Raw genomic sequence first — 12,212 nt, 5'->3', positions numbered from 1 at the left:
GAGACAAACAACTCATCCAGAAAATCAGAAGAGACACAGATACAAAGAGAAGACAAACACAGGTACAGACACAGAAGAAGAGGAAGAAGACCAAGATCTTCACAGAGAGACAGAAGGTAAAACAGTTTGACAGAATATAGATAAAGAATGGTTGTCATTAGAATTTAGTAAAATGAAAAGAACAGAAGATAAAATGCAAAAATTAGAGCTAGTCATGACAGAAATAGGGAAAAAAGTGAAAATGTAGAAGAACGAGAAACAGCTGTAGAAATGGAAGTAAACTAATTGAGAGAAATATTGGAAGAAAGTGATAAAAAAATTAAAGAGACACCAGACTTGTTAGCTCAGAAAATTGCTATGTTGGAAAATTTTAGTAGGCGAAACATAAAAATAGTGGGCCTGAAGGAAGATGAAGGTGGCACAGATATGAAGGAATGGATCCCAAAGTTCCTGGGAACGACAGAAATGCAGGAAGGAATGGAAATAGAAAGGGCACACAGAACACAAGCTCCGAAACCACAGTCACATCAAAAACCAAGATCCATTTTAGTAAAATTTTAGACATATACGACAAGAGAAAATATACTGGAGTGGGCAAGGAATAAAATTAGAGAAGACAATAAACCATTGGAATACAAGGATCAAAAGATATTTTTTTACCCAGACACAAGTTTTGTACTCTTAAAGAAGAGGAACGAGTTTAATACAGCAAAATCGATCCTATGAAAAAAGGTTATAAATTCATGTTAAGACATCCAGCTGTGCTTAAAATATTTATACCTGGGGAGCAAAACAGACTGTCCTCGGATCCAGAAGAAGCACAAGAATTTGCAGAATGCTTGCAGGACAGAAGGAGAGATGAAGAGATGTAACAAGAAGAACGGCGATAAAATATATATAAAGATGTAAAAACAATGTATATGTAAAGAACTAAAAAAGGGAAAGAGAAGGGAAGAAAGGAAGTAAGAGGGAAAGGGAGAACTTTATTATATGTGTAAAAAAAAAGTGTTTTCTGTGGGGGGGGGTTGGGGAGGGAGAGAATAACTATCACTGCGAAATCAGTTGACGCTTGTGACCAGATTTGCAATCCAAATGGAAAGGGGAGATGCGGTTGCCTGGCAAGGGATAAGAAGCAACTTAGAGAGGGTGGGGAGGGGGGAGATATTTGGGGTTAAGGGAATATTGGATGTGGAAGTTGTTGGAGTATTTTATGTTTTAAATGTGTTGACATACATTGAGTTTAAAAAGGGAAAACAGATGTCAATGGGGAAAAGGAGGATGGTGGTGGTGAGGAAGTGGAAATGAGGTGTAAACAGGATATGAGAGATGGCCATGTTGAATTATATGACTATAAACATTAATGGAATACATGACCAAATTAAAAGGAAGAGGCTATTAAATTTACTGAAAAAGGAAAAAATAGATATAGCATTTGTGCAGGAAACGCATCTAACTGAAGTGGAACATAACAAATTAAAGAGAGACTGGGTAGGGCACGTAGCGGCAGCACCATATAATTCAAAAGCTAGAGGTGTAGCTATATTAATTAATAAAAATGTACCAATCAAAATAGAGGAGGAAATAATAAATCCAGCAGGGAGGTATGCAATGATAAAATGTCAGTTATATTCAGAATTTTGGAATTTGCTCAATATATATGCACCTAATGAAGAGGATCAAAAGTTTATGCAAGATATATTTTTAAGATTGTAGATAAACAAGGAAATATATTGATAGGAGGGGATTTTAACCTTAATTTGGATCCAATGTTGGATATTTAGCAAAAAGAATAAAGTGGCCAAATTTATGGTAAAATCAATGCAGGAAATGCAGGAATATGGAGGAGGCAGGACCCAAGAGAGAAGGAATACTCATATTATTCGAGTAGGCATAAAACATACTCAAGGATTGATATGTTTTTGTTGTCGGCCCATATTCAAGGGAGAGTTAGGAAAATTGAATATAAAGCTAGATAATACAGATAAGTGTGAGATGTTACACTTTGGAAAGGCAAATCTAAATAGGTCATATACATTAAATGGTAGGCCATTGAGATGTGCAGAAAAACAAAGGGATTTAGGAGTTGTGGTAAATAGTACCCTCAAGGCTGATACTCAGGTTGATGGTGTGGTGAAGAAGGCATTTGGAATGTTGGCCTTCATAAATCGGAGTATTGAATTCAAGAGTAGGGAGGTTATGATGAAATTGTACAAGGCATTGTTGAGGTCAAATTTGGAGTACTGTGTACAGTTTTGGTCACCAAATTATAAGATATAAACAAAATAGAGAGAGTGCAGAGAAGGTTCACGAGAATGTTGACAGGATTTCAAGGTTTGAGTTACAGGGAAAGGTTGTGCAGACTGGGGCTTTTTTCTCTGGAGTGTAGAAGATTGAGAGGGGACTTTAAGATTTTAAAAAGGACAGAGAGTAAATGTGGATAGGCTTTTTCAATTAAGAAAGGGGAGATTCAAACGAGAGGCATGGTTTAAGATTGAAGGGGGAAAATTATAAGGGAAACATGAGGGGAAATTTCTTTATGCAAAGGGTGGTAGGGATGTGGAATGAACTTCCGGCAGATGTGGTTGAGGCGGGATCATTGGTTACATTTAAGGAAAGACTGGATAGTTACATGGAGAGGAGAGGACTGGAGGGGTATGGACCGGGTGCTGGTCAGTGGGACTAGGAGGGTGGGGATTTGTTACGGCATAGACTAGTAGGGCTGAACTGGCCTGTTTTGTGCTGTAAGTGGTTATAACACTCACCGTGTTATTAGCAATAGAACTGGAGGACAACCCACCAAAAACATATGGAGGTTAAACTCCATGCTACTTAAAAGGCAGGAATTTCGAGAGTTTATTGAACGCCAAATTAAAACATATTTTGAAATAAATACAGAATCAGTGAAAGACAAATTTATATTATGGGATGCAATTAAAGTCTTCATTAGAGGGCAGATAATAAGTTATGTAACTAAGGTGAAAAAGGACTACAATCGGGAAATCGAGCAATTGGAAAAGGAGATGGTAAGTACAGAAAAGGAAGTAGTAAAAAGGGATTATATAACAAAAGGAGAGAATTGGCAGACAAAAAAATAAAATACGAAAAATTACAAACGTATAAGGTGGAGAAGAACAAAGAAAATAAAGCAAAAGTATTATGAACTAGGAGAAAAAACACACAAAATATTAGCTTGGCAACTTAAAACAGAACAAGCTGAAAGAACTGTATTGGCATCAAGGAAAAAGGACACACAAATTACATATAATCCAATGGAGATTAATGAGAACTTTAAAGAATTTTATGAACAATTATACCTAACTGAGAACGAGGGGGAAGATGATAAAGTAGAAGAGTTTTTAGCTAAAATTGAACTGCCAAAATTGCAAGAGGAACAAAACACACTGATTAAACCATTTGAAACAGAGGATGTACAGGATATATTAAAAAAGCTGCTGAACAATAAAATGCCTAGAGAGGATGGATTTCCAATAGAATTTTATCAAGCATTTAAAGAGTTATTAATTCCTCCTCTCCTGGAAGTAATGAACCTGATAGAAGAAACACAAAACTTGCCAGATTCATGTAAGACAGCAATAATTACAGTAATACCAAAGACAGGGAAGGATCCACTAACACCAGCATCATATAGACCAATATCTTTACTTAATTCAGATTATAAGATAATAGCAAAATTATTAGCGAACAGATTGGCCGATTGTGTCCCAAAAATAGTAAAACAAGATCAAACTGGATTTAAGAAAAGATGAACAGCGGATAATGTCTGTAAACTTATTAATCTAACTCATGCAATTCAAGGATATAAGAAGCCAACAGTGCCTGTTGCTTTAGACGCAGAAAAATCCTATGACAGAGTAGATTGGAATTATTTATTTGAAGTATTACAGAGGTTCAATCTACCAGAAAAATATATTAATTGGATTGAAGCATTATATAATGGACCATTGCAGAAGGTAACAGTAAATGGGTATGTATCAAACCAATTTAAATTAAGTAGGTCAACTAGACAGGGATGTCCATTATCCCCCTCACTGTTCGCTTTAGCAATAGAACCATTGGCAGAACTGATAAGAACAGAAAATAAAAGAGATAAAAATAAAGGAGAAGGAGTATAAAATCAGTTTATTTGCAGACATCATCATAGTATACTTAACAGAACCAGAAATATCAATAAAAGAATTACATAAGAAATTGAAGGAATATGGAGAAATATTGGGGTACAAGATCAACGCAAATAAAAGTGAAGTGATGCCAATGAGTAATGCGGATTATACAGAATTTAAAAAAGAATCACCATTTAAATGGCAAACGCAATCCGATACCGAGGTATAAGGTTAGATAATAACTTAAGCCACCTGTACAAATTAAATTATCAGCCACTAATAAAGAAATTGCAGGAAGACTTAGAACATTGGAAAGAATTACCGCTAAAGTTGATAGGGAGGGTAAATTGCATTAAAATGAATGTCTTCCCAAGGATACAATACTTATTTCAATCGTTATCAATTCCCTTTATAGAGAAACTTTAATGAACTGAAGAGAATAATAAGGAAATTCTTGTGGAAAGGGGGGAAACCGAGGATAGTGTTAGATAAATTAACAGAGAGGTACAACCAAGGTGGTTTGCTGTTACCAAACTATTATAGAGCCACACAATTAAGGTATTTATCAGATTTTTACCAGACAAGGGAAAAACCAGATTGGACTAAGATAGAACTAGATAAAATAGGGGAGAAGGTACCGGAAAATATATTTATAAGTGGAATGAAAAGCTGGTGCAATATAAAAGCTCACCAGTACTGCATCATTTACTCAATATATGGAAGAAGATCCACTTAGAAAGGAAAAAAAAACAAATGATCAAATACCAAAATTACTATTGACGCAAAATCTGCTAATCCCTTTTTCAATAGATAACCTTTCCTTTAAGGAATGGGAGAGAAAAGGAATCAAAAGAATAGAAAATTGTTTTTTGGGAAATAATTTATTAACATTTGAACAGTTGAAGTACAAATATGGAATAACTCATGGTACAATGTTTGCATATCATCAATTGAAAGCTTATTTAAAGAATAAATTGGGAAACAGCTTGAGATTACCAGAAGGAAGCAGCTTTGAATATGTGATAACAGACACAATGATAATTAAGATTTATAACAAATATGTACATTAAACTGCAAGATAAGGAAAATGATGAAATAAGCTATAAACCCAAACAAAAGTGGGAAAAGGATTTAAACAAAGATTAAAAAAAATGAAACATGGGAAAAGTGATGTTCTGGAACTATGAAGAATATAATAAACACAAGGTTACGCATGATACAGTATAATTGGTTTCACAGATTATATATCACACCCCAAAAGTTTTTTAAAAAATGGGATCCAACATTATCAGATGTTTTCGGTGTAAGAAGGAAATGGGAACAACAGTACATGCAATTTGGGCATATGAGAAAGTGAAAATGCTTTGGGAAGATCTCAATCAGATATTAAACAAAATCACAAAAAATAACACCAAAAAATCCAGAGATTTTTCTTCTAAGTAATACAAGTAAGGAATTAGGCCTCAAATTGGATAAAGCGCAAAAAAAGATTTATTATGATAGCCTTAGCAGTCGCAAAAAAATGTATAATGTCAACTTGGAAAATGGAAGAGAGCCTGAGAATACAGCAATGGTACATGGAAATGAATAAATGTATTCCATTGGAAAAAATAACATATAATTTAAAAAATAAAGTCACATTATTTGAATTAATTTGGGAACCATACATGAGAGAGGGCTTGCCTCGGACCACCCCCTAAACGACTTGATCCAGTGTGTAAAAGTAGATGACACATTTTTCTTGTTTATTTTTCATTGTGAGATGACATTGTCTAATGGTTTTATTGTATATGTTGAATATTTATTGGTTTTGGAGGGGTGGGAGGGGGAGGGAAGGTAGGGGGGAAAAAAAGGGAGAAAATGCCACTGTGCATATATTTTGGTTGATATGGTTCACAGTGTGAAAAATAAAAAATAATTTAAATTTTTTTTTAACCTAAACTCAGCTGATTGCCCACTTCAAGAAGGGAAGACCAGAGTGAAATTATCCAGTGATCATAAAGGTATCAGAGCTGCATAGAGTCACCAAATTTAAGTTCTTTGGAGTCACTGTCTCAGAGAATCCTTCCTGAACACAACACACTAATGGCATCATGAAGAAAGCACGTCTGCGCCTCTACTTCCTCAAAAGTTGGAGGTTTGGTAGGAAACACTGGCAAATTTCTCCAGATGGGCAGTGGAAAGTGTGCCAACCGGCTATATTGCGGTCTGGTATGGGGACACCAATGTCCCAGAGTGTAAAACCCACCAAAAGGTTGTGCACACAGACCAGGACATCACAGGCAAAACTCTCCACACTATTGAGAACATCTACAGGGAACGCTGCTGTCAGAGAACAGCAGCAATCATCAACAGTCTACATCACCCAGCAAATACTCTATTCTCACTATTGCCATCAGGAAAGATGCTATAGTTGCCACAAGACTCGTACCACCAGGTTCAGGAACAGCTGCTATCCCTCCACCATCAGATTCCTCAACAAACCCAATGAGTGACTTATTTAAGGATTCTTGTACTTTTTAAAAATTCTCTCTGGATTACACAGTTTGTTTACATGTACAAGCTGTAAACAGTTTTTTTTGCACTACCAGTAAGTGATAATTCTGCCTCACTCACAGAAAAAAATCTCTGACAATAAATCTGAAACCTGAAAATGGAGATGATGTTGCCCTTCTTGGTAGGCAAGGGGGCCGGCTTAAGGAACGATGAACTCAGACGGTCTTTTCAGCGTCTATAAGAAATGCTGTCACAGCTGTTCAAACCACATCAGCACATTTATTAACAGTAAGCACTCCAGCCATAGTGGTCCAACAATGAATACTTGGAGGGTCAACGGATGCCAACCAAGCAGACTGCTTTGAATTGTATGGTGCTGGGCTTTGGAAGAGATGTTTGTGGTACACTCATCCAGACTAATGAAGAGCATACCATCATAGTCCTATGTACCTGAAGGTGCCAGGAGTAGTTACTCGCAAGAGGAGATACAACTTCTGATCTGCTCACTACTTATGTAGTTTGCCCCTGAGGAGTTTCTGGTCAATGGTGACCCTCAACCCTTCCCAACGATGATGATTACAGAGAACTTGGCCATGGGTACATCACTGAATGCACTTTCAGCAGTAAGTAGCAGTTGTTCAGTATAACCCATCACCATCCTCGAATTTAGTTTTGTGCAAAAAAATGCCGTTTTTTCTTGTGGCACCCCAATGCTAATATACAAGCAAATCAACAGTATGCATGAACAATTCAACACCAAATACCCTTAGAGTAAAATTAGTTCGCCAGAATGAAGGGGTTAAACATGCAAAATCAAACTGCTCATCATTAATGCAGAAGGCGGACAAGGTTCAAGTAATTCTCACCTTGTCCAGAAGATATTGAACCACTATTGCAATAGCTTCAAATTTTTGGTTGCTTGATTTTAATAGTTCCTTCAGTTTTGCAATCAATGAAATCTGCTTTTCACACGTTACTTGATAGTGATGTGATCCAGGGGTCCTTCTCTCAACCGAGTGCAAATCCAAAACCTGGGTTGATGGGTGAGTTTGGGAGCCTGCCTTCTGTGAGGAGTTGGACTTTACCCAGGTTCTGTCAGCTATAAAACAAAAATCATAGCCATTAAAACTAATATTACACAATCCTATCATGAAGAGATACCACAAATTTCATTTTTCACCATCTTTCATCTGATGACTGTGCAAGCAAGATAGATTTTTGCAAGGTAAACTAACATCTGATGTTAAGCTATACTCAACCAACATTGGTTTTTGCTGACTGTAATTCTTCTGGTTAATAGGTGGATCCATCTTACTGATTGATTTAAATGTGTAGCTCTTTCACCCAAATATCTACAACATATTGTGTATTGGTTCCCCTTGGGGCACCCAACTAAGAAAAATACATTGCCCTTTATTTCGAGTTGTATTTGAACAAAACTCATATCTTAAACACTGTACAATCCTATATTCAATAAGGATTTAGACATTATAGCGGAGGTAGCAGGTCCTTTTGGCCCATGAGCCAGTGTTGCCCAATTACACCTACTTAGCCTACATTCACAGTATGTTTTGAAGAGTGGGAGGAAAGCAGAGTCCACGGGGAAAACCTGCACAGGTACTGGGAGAACGCAAAAACTCCAGACAGCTCAAGATTCAAACCTTGGACCTGAACACTGGCGCTGCAACAGCGTCCTGCTAACCGTGCCACATGCACTTTTAAAAAGATTTCTATTATGTTGTGCAAAGTCGAAATGGGTCCAGTGCTTTGTGAGGAGTGCAATGAAAGCTAAAAATCTATTATCTTTAGAGAAACAAAATAATTGGCAAGGTATATGGGGAAGGGAAGAAATGGAGATGATAGAAAACTTGCTGAAAAATTGGTTTGAAGTTTTATAACAAGAAATGACGACGCCAGTGGAAACAAAGCAGTGATATGAAGTGTACTTTGCAACTAAATGGCTTGAAAAAAATTTGTAGAACAAATCAGTCATACAAATTCACCATGCCATCATCTCCAAGAAAATAAAAACAGTGCCACTTACCTGTTGTAGATGGAAATTCAGGTATCATGTCTGAACTATACTACCAAAATATCAAATTAATTGACACAATCATCAACAAAGCAGCAGCTAATTTACCTCGTGGAACTGTCCTCACATGATTATAAACCAAGTTCCAGGGCTCTGGCAAGATCAGAGGAGTTACTTTCAAAGGATCAACAGTTTTTTTAAAAATTGAAAATTATACAATAATTTAAAATTGGTACTGTTTGGAGAATATAGATGTTCAAAACCCATTTAAATACTGGGAAAGAAATAGAATCTGATTTTATTTTTAAAAGGAAGGTAAGCAAGAGGGTTTCTAGAGCCAGGATAAAGGAGGGGGGGGGGGGGGGGATTATTCAAGCTTCACTCTTCTACAAAATACAGTATTTGAATGCTATACTGGGATAGAAGCTCATGTTCAATATGCCGGGGCCCCAAGCTAGCTTGCAATAGCTTCAAATACTGACAACAAGAATAAAACATGGTGCAAATTCAACTCAATGAATAACACAGTAGATGGTACTCATTCATAACTGAAGACCACTGAAAATTTGTGTAAACTTCCATTTTCCACATAAAGATGTGATATGATTTTCAAATTTGGTAACAAGCCGCCTCTCAGTAAAAAGCTCATTTCAGGTGGTACATCCCAACTAAACATAAAGAAATCAAATTGAAAATGTTACACAATTTAATATTTGTCCAAGCACCTCAAGCATTACTTACCAACATGTTGGTTCATCCCAAAAATAATGCTTTTACAAAACATGCATCTAACCAAATATTTAGAGACTATTTAAATGCTACAACTTGATGCTGAATACAAGCAGCTTAATGTTAATTTCATCCTTTTAGATTGACTCATACCCATGTCCATTAAAAAAAAAATGTTCTTCCAGAGATTTCAAAGTAACCAGATCACATGTATGCAATTTCTTAAAACGAATTGACACCAATTTTGGCTATAAACCACCAATAAATTAGCAAACAACATCACCATTCATTTACTCTAAAAATATGTGCACAATATATTTACTATTTTCAATTAAGCGCTTAATTCCTGCTCCAGAAATAACACAAACCTCTCTGAAAAACGATGGTGCTCTTCCTATGTGCTGACAGAAATTGAAGATTCTGGAGCAAGCCTTTCACTGTCAATTGGACACGAACTTTTGTTAATGCTATTCTTGAACTCCAGATCATTTTTCTGATGAAGGAAAACTGAAGGAAGAAATCATGCCCATCTGTAATCACAGTACAAGTTCCATCGCCAGAGCCAAGCAAAACATTTTGCTAGACTCAAATTAGAACTGAATAACAATGTTTCAAATTGGAGGAGACATATTCAAAGGCGAACATCTCCATCTGGCAGCGATTTTCTTTCCAGTTGTGACTGAGGCAAAGATTAAGCAACCAGCAAACCTTCCCTCTGATTCAAAACAACCCAGCTCTAAATTGCAGTGTTGTTCCACAGTTAATTTGCCACAACAGTAGGGATGGGGTCTAAAACGGAAAAAAAAATCTAATTATAGGTCTGAAATGGAAGAACATTTTGCATAAAAATATTATACTTGAAATCAATTTATTACAAGTATCTTTAAAAGATGAATACAAGGCTTCGATTTTTTTTTGGAAAAAATCTTGCATTTCTCAAAGGAATTCTTGTGCCTTACCAAGCCTATTGTTCTGTAAACAGGTTTCCTGCTGCAAATCTAACAAGGTCAAGTCCCACGCCCCATCTGAGATTGAGACACATAGAAAGTGATAACACGGGAATGTTCTACTAGTCTCATTTTTCTGCGCTTGTTTACTGTTTGGCCCTAATAATTAGAGCAGACTAATAGTGACTAAAATGACAATCTTGATACCCTATAATTCAATTCAAATTGACAAAATTATAACCTTGTGCTCCATTTAGCTATTCGCCAAAGGCAGAATAACTATATGCAAACAAAGGTTAGCATGAAATTTTCAAACAATCCGAATTAGTTAATTTCTGTTTAAAAATGTGTTTTTGAATAGGAGATATAATGGCCAAATGTCTGAATTCTCCTATTGGGTTGTGTAGCAGCAGTGAAACAAAGAGGATATTTTGGACAATTCAGGTAGAATTTGAATTGTACCTTCAACTACATTGATAGCTCGAGACTTGGCAAGTTTTAAAAGCATCAGAAACAACCATGAAACTAGCGGATTGCTCCAAAAACATGCTCAACTCATGAACGCATTCGAATAAGAGAAAACCTTGCGACCTTGACACCAGATCCATGGTAATCAGCCTTGACATTGTTCTGGGCATTTAGAGGTGGGCAATAAATAGCAGCATTGCTCTTTATGTCCACAGCATGAACCAAATCACCATTCCAACTAATTCAGATTTTTAAATTGATCACATCTTGTGCCGCACCAGAAGTTTAGAGACAACTGTAATTTATTGCTCTACAGTTTAATAATGCATTCAATAGAAAAAGGGCATTTCATTTCATTAAAGGGCTGCATATAAAGCAACCTTCAACCTTATTTTGTAGGAAGGCAAAAACAATGTTCAAGCAGTTTTGGCAAGTTACATCACTTTCCTTTCAGAAGCCACTGAAAGAGAACAAAGGAATAAACAAACTTGCTGACCTTTGGCATTAGCCACACACTGGAAAAAATTCCAACGCAAATTTATTGAACTGTAGAGCAATAAACTACAATGAGGTCTCTGAGCTTCTGGTACTGCATAATATCAAGAGCGAAACCCAGCAGAATGAGCAGAATTTTAAATTAGACGGCACTTGCTAGGGAATGATAAATGTATTGTTCAATTTAAATCACATCAACATGCACATACATTGAATTAAACAAGTGTGCACTCATTACAATGAAAATCCAAGCATTGTTGAGCCATCAGAATAAAGGTTTCCACAACGTGGGAACGTTCCAGTCAAATCAATAGGCGATATTCTCGGCAAATAATGGCAATGTTTGCTGCATCTTTGGACCCTCAACAGATTTCAAGAGGCAAAATTTGTTTCTACTCGCAACCATCCAGCTACCTTCAGAGCAGCTCAACAGCAATGCCTAAAAGGTAGCAGAGAGCAGGAAACTTGCTGCTGTCCAGTTAGGGCAGTTCTTGGTGATGTTACTTATAAGTAGTAACAGCTTAGTTATAACAGTTTCATTCTCAAGCAAAGAAAGAATAGGTTACTCAAAAATGGCATAAAACTCTCTGAAAAGAGATCTTTCAAATTCCTTTGCATCACCTGCCACAACATTTACTAAATGCACTGAGAAAATGTATTTGAGAACTTAAAACACCCAATTTAAGCTCTCATTTGGAAGTTTCAAAAATAAACTATTGACAATTTTAAAAAAACTGTACAATGAAAAATAGCGCAAAGGCCCTGCATTCTTAGTGTAATTTCACTCAATATATCGTAATTTAATCTAGATTCCGTACATTGTTAGCACTTTAATATATTACACCAATTCCACTCAAGTAGCTCCCTGGAGTGATGCACCTTCAAATGTTTGAGGGACTTCCCACCAAGCCCAGCCTTTGAATG

At 36.3% G+C, this 12,212-nt stretch overlaps 1 protein-coding gene across 3 annotated transcripts in view; it reads right to left on the bottom strand.

Moving 5' to 3' along the window:
• mtus1b (microtubule associated tumor suppressor 1b) overlaps positions 1-12,212 on the bottom strand; it is a 212,087-nt gene that overhangs the window by 72,582 nt on the left and 127,293 nt on the right. For all 3 annotated transcript variants that reach the window (XM_069924546.1, XM_069924545.1, XM_069924547.1), the window contains one exon: positions 7,484-7,716. In XM_069924546.1, the coding sequence (XP_069780647.1) occupies positions 7,484-7,716 (233 nt within the window). The remainder of the gene's footprint in view (positions 1-7,483; positions 7,717-12,212) is intronic.

Source organism: Narcine bancroftii, chromosome 3 (genome assembly GCF_036971445.1).
Source record: "Narcine bancroftii isolate sNarBan1 chromosome 3, sNarBan1.hap1, whole genome shotgun sequence".
In the NCBI taxonomy this organism is placed as follows: domain Eukaryota; kingdom Metazoa; phylum Chordata; class Chondrichthyes; order Torpediniformes; family Narcinidae; genus Narcine; species Narcine bancroftii.
This window is presented reverse-complemented; position numbering and strand designations above follow the sequence as displayed.